Source organism: Castanea sativa, chromosome 1 (genome assembly GCF_040712315.1).
Source record: "Castanea sativa cultivar Marrone di Chiusa Pesio chromosome 1, ASM4071231v1".
Lineage (NCBI taxonomy): Eukaryota > Viridiplantae > Streptophyta > Magnoliopsida > Fagales > Fagaceae > Castanea > Castanea sativa.
In genome coordinates this window covers 7,031,284-7,043,871 of record NC_134013.1, presented here as the reverse complement: position 1 = coordinate 7,043,871, position 12,588 = coordinate 7,031,284, and the positions used below count along the sequence as shown (strand labels likewise).

The 12,588-nt window shown below is 37.3% G+C and overlaps 1 protein-coding gene across 1 annotated transcript; it reads right to left on the bottom strand.

Moving 5' to 3' along the window:
* Positions 1 to 9,694: 9,694 nt before the first annotated feature.
* On the bottom strand, positions 9,695 to 12,351 carry LOC142640831 (uncharacterized). The gene is made up of 5 exons (XM_075815156.1): positions 12,067 to 12,351; positions 11,474 to 11,589; positions 11,099 to 11,377; positions 10,831 to 10,939; positions 9,695 to 10,213 (listed from the first exon to the last, which is right to left on the bottom strand). The coding sequence occupies exons 1-5, from the start codon at positions 12,349 to 12,351 to the stop codon at positions 9,695 to 9,697; spliced, it is 1,308 nt and encodes a 435-aa protein (XP_075671271.1).
* Positions 12,352 to 12,588: the final 237 nt, after the last annotated feature.

Here is a 12,588-nt window from a genome sequence, read left to right as displayed (position 1 = left end):
GACCACAAGAGCATCGTCATGGGGTTCAATGGTACCAACCTTATCCTCCTCTGAAAATCCCAAGACCGGTAAAGTCACCTTCAACCTCTTCGGCCTGCAGCCTGCCTCTTCGGCCTGGGAATGGGAAACCGCCATCACCCTAGTGGGACCTGAGCCGGTCCTGCCAGGTGCAGTGAAGATAACGTTAATTGTTCCCAATGCCGGCTGAGATGGATTATTCTTCTGATTGTTTAAGCCAGACTGACTGCCCTGCCCATTAGGTTGACATAGGTGCTGCTTCATTTTTCCTTCACTGACAAGCTGCTCCAAGTGGTTCCAAAGGGTCCGACAGTTCTCGGTAGTGTGGCCCACGTCCTGATGGTACTGACAAAAGAGATTCTAATTCCTCTTCGTGGGGTCTCCTGCCATCTTACTAGGCCATCTGAAGAAGGTGTCCTTACGAACTTTCTCCAATAATTGGTGTACTGGTTCTCGGAACACAGTGTTCATGGCCTGAGGTACTGCCGAGCCGGACTGCCCAATGTAATCTCTCCTCGGCTTGTTGTTGTGGTTACTGTCTGACCTGAAATCCCTTCTCTCCTGCGGGATAACCTTCTCCTTACCCTTTCCTTGTTGCTGGTCTTCCTCTACTCTTTTGTATTCATTAATACGATCCATGAGGCGACGTACGCTGCGGACGGGCTTTTTGGTCAAGGACTTCCTCAATTTGTGATCAGTAGGAAGACCTACCTTAAAGGTATTGAGTGCCACCTCATCAAAATCACCATCTATCTCGTTAAACATCTCCCAGTACCAGTCGGAGTATACTTTCAACATCTCCCCTTCCCTCATGGTCATGGATAGCAGCGAGTCCAATGGCCGAGGCACTCTGCTACACGTGATAAACCGCGAGGCGAATGCTCTAGTAAGCTCCCCGAACGAACCTACAGACCCCGATTTAAGGCCGTTGAACCACCTCATAGCAACAGGTCCCAAGCTAAAGGGGAAAACTTTACACATCAGGGTCTCGTTATGAGAGTGCACCGCCATCCTCTCGTTAAAGTGACTCACGTGCTCCACCGGATCAGTCCGGCCATTATAGATGGTAAAGGTGGGCTGGGTAAACCTCCTGGGAAGCCTCTCTTTCTCAATCCTCCGTGAAAATGGAGATTTAGAGAGCGCCCGACTCATAGCATCGTTCCCCAAGCCCCTAGAAGGAAGTTTCTTGTGTCTGTGAGTTGGCGGGTTGTCCTCCTCACAAGAGGACATTGTGCTGGGGGGTGAGCATGACCTCGAGCTATAACTACCTCCCCGAACCTCCACCGAAGAAGGATTAGACGAGGACGGTGAAGGCTTACGTCTGGCGCGGCGCAGTTTTCTTTTCAAATGATTAATCTCCTTCTGCATGGCTTTAGCACCATCCTCGTAGGTGGCATTGTCCCCGCCATGAGTATGGCTAGCCCTAGGGTATTCTGTATGGACACTTTCCTCACGATCCCTTTGACACTCAAGACGCTCGAAAAGATCCTCCGGTTGTGATCCTTGAGACTCTACATGGTGAGAACCTAGGCCTGCCATCGTATCCCAGCTCCTTCCAGACTAGATTTCCTAAAGACGGCTCCAATTGTAAGTGCACAATTGCACCTGGACCCAAAAAAAATTATGGACTCAGGCCCAATGAGCCTTAAACAATGAAATTTGTAGAGCGTGGGCTTCAAATCTAGATTAGAGGTACTAAGAACTTGATAACAGGCTTTGGCGTGCAAACACTTGTAAATAATGAATGATAATTGCCGATGGACCTCCTCGGATGTAAGCCAAGGACTATTGCTATATTATTTCTCTTTCTTTCTTAAAGATTATAACTCTTAATTTTTTTTCTTTGTTACCGACTAGGCCCCTTTTTCTTTGGTTTTTACCCCCTTAAATACTTCTTTTCCTGATGCTTTATCTACGTGTTGCTCAAACCCCCTCCCCCTATATATTTCTTCCCTTAGTACCTTTGAATAGTGACCAGAAGTTTCAGCTCTACTGTTCAGGGGTCACTTCCCCATTAATGCGGCCAGGGAGGTAGGTGCAGAGTCTTTAATGTGGAGGTGGCAGCCTTTGCTTATGATATGTTTCTAACATCGGTGTATCTAGAAGGTTCAGGGTTTCCCCCTCTTAAATAACAATCTTTCCAGAGTTCTGCCTTGACCCTCATAGTGAATCTACGAGTTTTCTTGGGTTTGTCCGAGGAGCAACTCACCCTCGGATATGTCCTCGGACCCTCAGCGTATGGGCCGATTCGTAGTATTAACAAATTCTTAGCTCAAGATCAGCTCGGCCTTCCTTGTTAGAGCCCAAGGGCCCAAGGGCCCAAATGCCCGCTTGGGTTCTTTTACTCCCCACAATAATAATAATAATAATAATAATAATAATAATAATTGTAATATCCGAAAAAAAGGGATTTAAAAGGAGGGGTATTTAAGTAAATTTTTTTGTGGGACCAATTTTATAATTTATAATTATAAGGGAGTTTTTAGAAAATAAGGTTGAAACCCTAGCTATATATATAAGCATATTAAGTCAATGTATATGGAGAGATATTTTGAGGGAGATGACTACTCAAAGGACTGAAGTAGAGAAGGATTGACTACACTCTTGAGGTAAGAGTTTAAGAAATCTTATTCTTTTGTCAAATTTAGATTTTATGTGGTTTTAGAATATTTTCTTATGTGGGTATTTTGGCCAAGAAGTGAAACTATATAAATATCTAATGAATTTTGGATCTGAACCAAAGAAGGGGTTAAATTATATTCTCGGTATCTGTACTGTTTCAATAATAAATCTTCATTTTCTACGCCACTATTGCGTTAAGTATGGATGGATCTGCAGAAAATTAGGCATGGTCATGGTGGTCCGGTTCTACACAGTTTTTGCCTTAAAAATTTGTACCTTTGGTAAATAGGAAAGTCGATGCAGCAGCAGCAGCGTCATATTGTTGATGTGAGTGTGTCAATATAGATGAGGGCTAAAACAAGAAACAAAGAAACCTTCAACTTCTTTTTTATTATTATATTTTTTTTATTGGTTTTGGTAGGGGTGAATAGGAAGTCAATGAAGTTTGACAAGTCATAATTATAGTGAAGAAAAAAAAAATAAAAAAAAGAGAGGAAGAAGAGAAACAGACAAAGGAACGCATGAAATTGAAGATGGCCCATGTATTACTATGGAGTTGTGGCAAAAGAAAAAAAAATAAAAATATATATATATATATAGGAAAATATTATGAATAGGACGAATTTTGGTGTGAGATAACAGTGGATGGTTTATGAGATATTTTTTGTAGTCTCTCTATCTTGCCGAGTACCATTATAAATTCTTCTTAAATTATTTGATTATTGAGTAAAAATATTTGAAAATTGTTTTAGGTGATATCTAAGGATTTTAGAGGATTTGTTAAGGAAAAGTTTCTTTTGGAATAGCTTTTGGAGGTAAGTCACCTTATCTTAATTGGTTTTATTTTGCTTATTTTAACTACTAAAAATTGTTTAAAATTGTTACAATTTTATTTTTATTGTAATATTGATTTCAAGTAAAGAGTTATCACAAATATATCCGATTACTGAATATATGATGTATTTTATTTAATTTTTTTTTTAGCTATATTGATTTAAGGTAAAAAAATATAGAAATATCACAAATATATTTGAATATTGAATATATGATTATAAATAGGTATTTTAATGAGATATATATTGTTAGAATTATGATTTCATATATATGATATGGATAATTTGACTATAAATTGATTCTGATACCCAAGCCAATAGGGGTTATTCATTGGTACTTTGATACCCAGCCAATGGGGGTTATTCATTAGTACTCTGATACCCAAACCAATGGGGGTTATTCATTGGTACTCTGATGCCCATTCACGGGGATATAGCGTGACCATAGTCATAAGATTGTTAAGAATATGAATTACGTTTGAATATTTGAACTATATCGAGTCCTTAAAACTACATATGTGATTTTGCAAATATTGAGTATTTGAACTACTTTGAGTCATTAAAAACTGCTTATGTATTTTTGGAACCTGTTATAAGTTATAGTTTTTGATATATAGAAAACTGACTACTTTCTAAACCCTTTATGATATATCTGTAAGATTAAAGTATGTGATCTATTTGCAACTTATTATTTTAAGATTATGAAACTTCTTAGTTATTTTTGAAAACCCATAGTATATTATAACTTTTAAAAACTCATATTGCACCTTATACTTTACAAATCTATTGCTTGATAGAACTTATTAGAACTTTGGTTACTTATTGAGTTGTCAACTCACCCCCCTTTTTCCCCTCCAATTTCAGATTGGGAAGAATAGCAAGTTTTGGGAGTTTTGATGTTGTGTTGTGAGTAGGAAAAGAAGCTTAGAGATTTTGGAATTGGATGGTCTTCTAATAATTTTATATTTATTGGCCAATTGACATTATGTACATGAGGTTTGGATTTTGTTCCTATTAAATTATTGGAGATCTATTCATAAAGAAATTGTTGAGGTATTTTGGATTTATTTGATTTAATTTTTGAGGATAAATTTTAGTTGCTAAGAAGGCCTTGCACTCTTGTACGGTGCTTACTTTATAAGTGTACAGTGGTTGTCACGTGCCTATCTCTATAGTTGGGTTCGGGGCGTGATAATAATAATAATAATAATAATAATGATAAAAAATAACAACAATAAAAATTAGTCCAACAAAAATAAGAGTAATGTTACATCAACAACAAAAATTCATTTCACAGCAAAAATAAGAGTAATGCTACATCTACAACATTCTCTTTGTTAGTAGAAAGAAATAGTAATACTTCATTTATTTGTGCTTTTTTTTTGTGTGTGACATACATCCAAATTATTTCTTTATTAGATTTTGTATAGTTTAATTTTTTTAGTGACTACCCTAAGAAAAATTCATAGAACCGCCACTGAGCATGATAACGTCAATCACAATCATAAATCTTGTTTTACATATGATTTTTTTTTCCTGTTTGTGATTTTCTACAATTGTTGCAGGAGACAAATAAGAGTAGATAAATTACTTATGGATATGTTAAACAATATTCTAAGTGCATTGGTTTAAAAATTATTTTTTTAGAAATATTTTATAGGAAAATGAGAAAATAATTCATTTTGTTGACAACTTTTTATATTTCTCATAAAAATTGTATGAAAATTTTTCTAATATAGTTTATTAACAATTGCCTTATAAAAATTAGTACCAAACACAAATTACTAGCTCTCAAAATAAAAATTTCAACACATCCAATCATTTTTGTTTTTTCATTTTGAATTTTTTTGAAACCTTTGGACGCTGGGGCGGTGATTCCCTACCAATCAGGCATGGTTTCACCGTTTTAGTGAGAGTCGAATCAAAGTAACTAATCAATATATATATATATATATATATATATCTAGGGCGGAGGCATGCTATGCTTTGGCCCCCCGAAAATTCCCCCCCCCCCCCCCTCTAAATTTTTTAAAACCTCTATAATAGTAGGAAGAAATAGGTCTCACACTTTCTCATTTAAGAGCTAGCCTCCCTATGAGAAAAACTTTGCCCCTCCTCCAATACGTAGCCATAAAAATGCCCCACCCAAAATTCATACTTTTTATCTTTTTGACTTTTCCTTTCATTCTCTAAGACATGTCAGTCATATCTCTTGAGTGACACCATATCCCATAGCTATTCAAAGACCTACGTTGTACTGGTGTGGGAATTATCATTAGAGAGTAGAGAGACTGTGAGGGTACAGTATTAGATTATTAGTAGGAATAAAATTGATTTTGAATTTAGTTGAGACGAATGAGATTGATTTTGGATTTATTTTTGAGCATAGTAGTCTAATTTGGTTGAATTTAATTGCTATTTATTTTATAGTTGCTTATAGTGACTTTGTTATATTTAATTTCTATAAATATTATTTCTTGTAAATGTAGTTTAATTTTGGTTAGATTTCATTTTTTATTCTAAAACTAATGCAGGAAGGCATGTATATATGTATATATGTCATACTTTGTATTTTTCTTAAATTGAAAATCAATATGATAATATTAACTCGACCCCCAACCAAAAATTTCTGGCTATGCCCTTGTGTGTATGTGTGTGTGTGTGTGTGTGTGTGTGTGTGTGTGTGTGTATTCTGATACAAATGATGATAGAATGTGGGGTCTGCAATTTGCACTAATCGCCGGCCCTACGAAGTCCATACTGTATGTGGGCATCCATTTTCGTTATTTCTTTCTTTTGTTTGAAATAATCTCTAGTGCTTTTCTGAGCCATCTTCTTGTTCTATATAAATATTATTCCATGATATATCATTTTCTTTCTAATAGACTTGTGTGGCTTATATATAAATGACAGTGTTTTGCCTCTGGTTAGATACCTATCAATTTCTTCTCTCCCACTTTCTTTCTTTCTTTTTTTCTTTTTCTTTTTCTTTTTTTTTTTTTTTTTTTTTTTTTGAGAAAGAAACTAGGATGCTACTTTTTGTTCAAAAAACTAAAATTCAGAACAAATGAAGGAAAAGAATGTTTTGCTCTCTAGGCTAAGGCATGTGTAACTACATTACTAATTCTACATTATTGATTATGTTATGCAATTCACGCCAATTGGGACCATGGGGTGTAAATCCAAACATGGCATAGTTATAGCCCATGTGTTTTACGGCTACTAAATTGGGTCGCGATGGCACGGCCAAGTCGTTGGTGGTGAAGCACTTTTTGGCCATTTTCCAACTGCTCACCACCAAAGCTGGGTGCAATCCAAGCTTGATACTAATAAGTGGTCCGTACTTGTCAGCCAGGGTTCCCAAAGTCATTCCCCCTAACAGAGGGAGGTGACCAATTACAGGCCATGCACCAGGAGCAATAGCTATTGTTTTGGCTAAGCCAACTCTTGACCTCTTTAGAAGATAGTGGGAGAAAATAATTATAGCAATAAGTCCAGCTACGGCAGAATATAGGGAAGGTGAAATAAAATCCATTTTAGGCTAATTAAGGTTGCTGGAGTCCTATATATGGATATCTTTCTAATGAAATGTGTAAGCTTTTATAGACAAATATTTAGCTATTCAGGGCATTTTATGGATTAGCTTTTATTTTGGTACCATTATGCTACCAGGATGACTTAAGGTTACTCAAAAAAAAAAAAAAATAGGGAAGTTTATCCCACATTGGTTGTGTGTGTCTAGTGTCTTGCATTTATAACTCTAGTCTACAACTATAAAAATTAGGTCCTTTTTGTAGTTGTACCCTGGCTATGTAATGTATTATAAACCCAGTTTAAAACATTATTATTATTATTTTCGTGTGTGTTCTAATAAGTATTACTGTTTACTCAAAAAAAATATTAACCTAACCTTATCCTATTTAACTACCTAGTTTGGAATTCTGTGTTAGGGATATTACATAAAGTAAGGAAGAACAAAATTAACACAAAAGACAAACAGAAAATAGATAACTTGGAGGCACTATATCGTTTTCCTTAGACAATATTTGCCCCCTCACACTTTTTTTGTTAAAGAGTTATCACAAATTTGTTCCCAGGATACAACCAAGATGTTGGGTTCTACAAATAGCAATTTTGGAGAATGACCATAGGATTTCTTGTGTTTCTCTCAAACTTACAATTTTCATGTGAACATAAGCCTCTATTTATACCCATAGGATTATATTTCATCAAAAGACATGTATGGAGAGTTAAAACATTTCATAAAACCGTTAACAAGGCTTGAAACCTCTTCAACCTTCTGAATAGTCACTAGAAAATTTTGCAAAAAATCTTGTTTTATGATTTTCGATCGGTCGAAAATTACTTTTGATTGATCGAGTGCTCTTTTCGATTGTTTGAACAGGAATCGAACAGTGATCAAGACATCCAAAAACTCTAGGATTTTTTCTTACTATTTCGATCAATTGAGCCAAAATTTCGACCAATCGAAAATGCTGTATTTCGAATTTTCACTTAGAAAATTCCAGAACTTAAATTTTCACTTTAATAACTTTATGAAACAATATTCTCCAAACTCAAACATCATTATTACATCATTATACAATGCTCCATAGTGTTTGAATGTTTTGATTCTATTTTCTGATCAATATCAGTCTTGTTTATCCACGTTGCAACAAATTCGTACTTCTAATAAGCTTTAGTGTTCGGGCAAGGATGGACCCAGGTGTGGGCCTAAGGGAGCCTAGGCCCCCGAGGTTCAAAATTTTTTTTTTAGTTATTCTATATTTTATTTTTGTAGTTCGGCCCTCTTCTCCCTCGTCAGTCTAGCTAGCTTAACCCAAATTGCAATTATTCAACCTAAAAACTTAATAAAAATAAGAAAATATTCACAATGGTGATTGTATTTTAGCAACAAAAACAAAACTATTTTGCCACCAAAGAACAAAAAAATCATGTGTTATTAGAGAAGTTAAAGCTAAATATTTTGCAACTACAGTAAATTGGTATAAATACCAATTGATTGTAGCAAGTTGTTAAAAATAAAGTACAATATTTTCTTAAGATTATAGCTTTTCCTTTAAAAATACTCCAATTCTCTCTTTTTCCTATTATTTTAATGAGTTTTTTGTATTATTTTAAATAAGGTGATAAAAAAATAGAACATTTGATATTCGATGTATTGTAAAGTGAGATGGTAAAATAGATGAAATAGCTTTCACCATTGAAAATAAATAATGAATAAAACCTTTTGAAAATCTTCATATTTAGTTTTAATCAAAATAGTATTGTAAATTTCAAAAAAAATTGTTAGTAGAGTTTTACTTAGAACAATATGTTTGTGATTTTATTGCATTTTTGCATGTCACTTAGTGTAAAGAGAGTATAGTTACTTAGACTAGGCTAGAGTAGAATTTCTATCTTATATATATATAAAAAATTACTAAATCCAATCATGGTTTGCAATACCTAAATTTTATTATATAGTATATTTGGTGTGCATTGATCAAAACCTAGGGTGAGTCCTCAGTTTTTCCAGAGGATGCATAGGCCAAGGCCCCATCCTTGGTGAAATCACAAAGTGCTGTTTTACTCTAGGCATGTGGTCCGAGAGACTAGGCATGGCAGAGGTCCTGCTGGGTATTCTCGTGATTAAATAAATGCTAATTTACCTAAGGCATGTGATCCAAGGAACCGGACATAACCAAGGTTCTGTTTAACACTTGAACAGATAGTGAAGAATATCAATTTACCCAAGATATGTGATCTAAGAAGCCAGACATGACCAATGTTTTGTTTAATATGCAGGCAAGTAATGGAGATTATTAATTTGCCCAAGGCATGTGGTCTAAGGAACCAAGCATAACCAAGGTTCTGTTTAACACTTAAGCAAAAAATCAAGAATAGTAATTTATTCGAAGTATGTGGTCTGAGGAGCCAGGCATGACCAAAGTTCTGTTTAAAATTCAAGCAAATAACCAAGAATATTAATTTACCCAAGGTATGTGGTTCGAGGAGCTAGGCATGACCAAGGTTCTATTTAATATTCAAGAAAATAACCAAGAATATTAATTTACCCAAAGTATGTGGTCCGAGAAGCCAGACATGATTAAGGTTCTATTTAATATTCAAGCAAGTAACCAAGATGACACATAATTCTAACAAAAACATGGCAGAATTGCCATTCATTAATAATAATACCTTCGCAGGTTATTCACATTTCAGGGGCATGGTACAATATTTTCGCTTAAATCTTTTAGGAAGTATGCACCTATACTAGCTACCAAGGTGATATGGTATGACCTTTCCCAATTGGGCCCTAACTTTCCCCATGCCAGGTTTTTTGCAGTACCCACCACCTTCCTCAACACCAGGTCCCTAGGGGCTAATGTCCTCAGCTTCACACCGAAGTCATACCCCTGTTTGAGCTTCTGCTGATAGTATGCCAATTGAACCATGACATTTTCTCTCTGTTCTTCAACTAAATCCAAGCTCTTTCCCAGTAAGTTGTCATTGCTGTCTGGAGTGAATAAGCTTGTCCTCAGCGTTGGGAACCCAGTCTCAAGGGGAATCACAACCTTGACCCCATAAGTCATTGAAAATTGTGTCTCTCTTGTGGACCTACGAGGGGTAGTCCAATATGTCCAAAGAACATGTGGCAGCTTTTCTACCCATTTACCCTTTGCGTCATCCAACCTCTTCTTAAGTCCATTCACTATGACTTTATTGGCAACCTCAGCCTATCCATTTCCTTGTGGATAAGTCGAAGTTGAGTACCTATTCTTGATTCCTAATTCGCAACAGTACCTTCTGAAAGCTTTGCTATCAAACTAAAGTCCATTGTCTGAAATGAGGGTGTGTGGAATCCCAAATCAAGTGACGATATTCTTCCATATAAACCTCTTGGCATCAACATCCCTAATATTCGCCAGTGGCTCCGCCTCAACCCATTTGGTGAAGTAGTTAGTGCCGACCAAAAGCTGTCTTCTATTCCCTGCTACTTTAGGGAAGGGCCCTACGATATCTAGGCCTTATTGGGCAAAAGGCCAGGGACTAGACAGAGGGTTAAGCACACCCCCTGGTTGATGAATGTATGGAGCAAATTTCTAGCATTGGTCACACTTCCTCATGTATGCTTGTGCTTCCTTTCGCATATTTGCCACCAATATCCCTGGGTGAATGCCCTATGAGACAAAGACCTGTCTCCCATATGGCTCCCACAAATCCCCACATGTAGCTCTTCTAGGAGTGGTTCCATTGCGTCGGGGTGGATGCAAAGCAAATATGATCCAGAAAAAGAGCGCTTGTACAACTTATGATTCTCGAACAACTAAAACTGAGGAGCTTTTCTCCGCACCTTGTCGGCCTCCACCTTTCCCTTGGGCAGGACATTGTCTTTAAGGAACAACACAATAGAATCCATCCAACTAGGCCCCACCCTAACCTGATGAATCTGAGCCTTTTCCCTATTTGAATCAGTGAGTTTACATAAATCCTCAACCAGGATAACCCGAGGTAAGCTCTACACCGAGGAGGTTGCGAGAGTGGCAAGAGAGTCTACACGCGTGTTTCTGCTCCTAGGGATCTGCTGTAAGGCGAAGGACTTGAACCCTGATTGTAAGTGCCTGACTTGACTCAAATACCCTTGCATCATCAGGTCCTTGACTTCCAATTCGTCATTTACCTGGCCAACAACCAACCTTGAATCTGAAAACACCTCAATTATTTTTCTTCCCACTTTCTGAACCGTATCCATTCCAACCAACAAAGCCACATACTCGGCCTCATTGTTTGTGGCCGAAAAGACCAACCTCAAGAATTTCTCAATAGTGATCTTCTCAGGAGATATCAAAACTAGCCTCACTCCCAATCCCTTTTGATTGGCTATACCATCAACATATACCCTTCAAGTAAAAGGTTCTTGTAAGGACACTATCCCAACTGATTTTCCATCCATGTTCTGCTTTTCTCCCTCCTCTTCCTATGGGCTTTCAGCAAACTCGGCCACTAAATCTGTGAGGATTTGGCCTTTAACAAAGGTACGAGGCATATACTTAATGTCAAAAGCCCCTAGGATCGTCCCCCATTTGGCGATCCTTCCCATGTAATCAACTTTCTGAAGTAGGGATTGAAGAGGAAGTTGAGTTAAAACCACAGCCATATGGGCTTAGAAGTAGTAAGGGATCTTGCGTGTAGCATGCACCTCCGCCATAATGGCCTTCTCCAGTGGTAGGTAACAAACCTCTACCACCTGCAATGACTTGCTCACATAATAGACTGGTCTATGTACTCTGTTGTCATCTCATATTAGTACTAAGCTCATCGCATGGGAGGCCACTACAACGTAAGCAAATAGGACCTCCTCTTCCTCGAGTTTGGACATAATGTGTGGCCAAGAAAGGTATTCCTTCAGTTGCTAGAAGGCCCGAGCACACACTTCGGTCCATTCAAATCCCTTCCATTCATGCAACAACTGAAAGAAAGGCCTACACTTGTTTGCTAATCGAGAGATGAATCGGTTTAGAGCAGTAATCATCCCTGTCAACTTCTGGACCTCTTTGGGATTCTAAGGAGGCTGCAAACTATTAATTGCCTTGATCTGATCAGGGTTGACGTCAATTCCATGATGAGTGACCATGTAGCCTAAAACTTTACCTGAGCCGACGCCAAACGAACACTTGGAAGCATTGAGGCGCAGTTTATGCCCCCTGAGTATTTCAAAGATGCTTCCAAGGTCACCCACTTGCTCAGATACTACCATACTTTTTACCACCATATCATCTATATAAACCTCAATATTTTTGCCTAATTGTGAATCGAACATCCTAGTCATCATCTTCTGGTAAGTAGACCCTGCATTCTTCAGCCCAAAGGGCATCACCTTGTAGTGGTAGTTTCTAGTAGGTGGAACATAAGCTGTCTTTTCCTAATCTTCCAAAGCTAATGGTATTTGATGGTACCCTTGAAAGGCATCTAGGAAGCTAATCCGAGGATGGCCCACAGTTATGTCCACCAATTGGTTTATCTGAGGCATGGGGAAAGGGTCCTTTTGGCAGGCCTTATTTAAATCTTTGAAGTACACACATACTCACCACTTTCCGCTTTTCTTCTTCAC

Bases quoted from the DNA above. Each gene is read 5' to 3' on its own strand.
- LOC142640831 (XM_075815156.1), bottom strand. From the start codon at position 12,351: ATGCCCTTTGGGCTGAAGAATGCAGGGTCTACTTACCAGAAGATGATG. The intron at 11,378-11,473 runs GTTTGCTGAAAG...TTTTACTTGAAG, and splicing joins CTCACAGATTTAGTGGCCGA to GGTATATGTTGATGGTATAG. The intron at 10,214-10,830 runs GTGCGGAGAAAA...GGAAATGGATAG, and splicing joins GAAAGGTGGAGGCCGACAAG to GCTGAGGTTGCCAATAAAGT.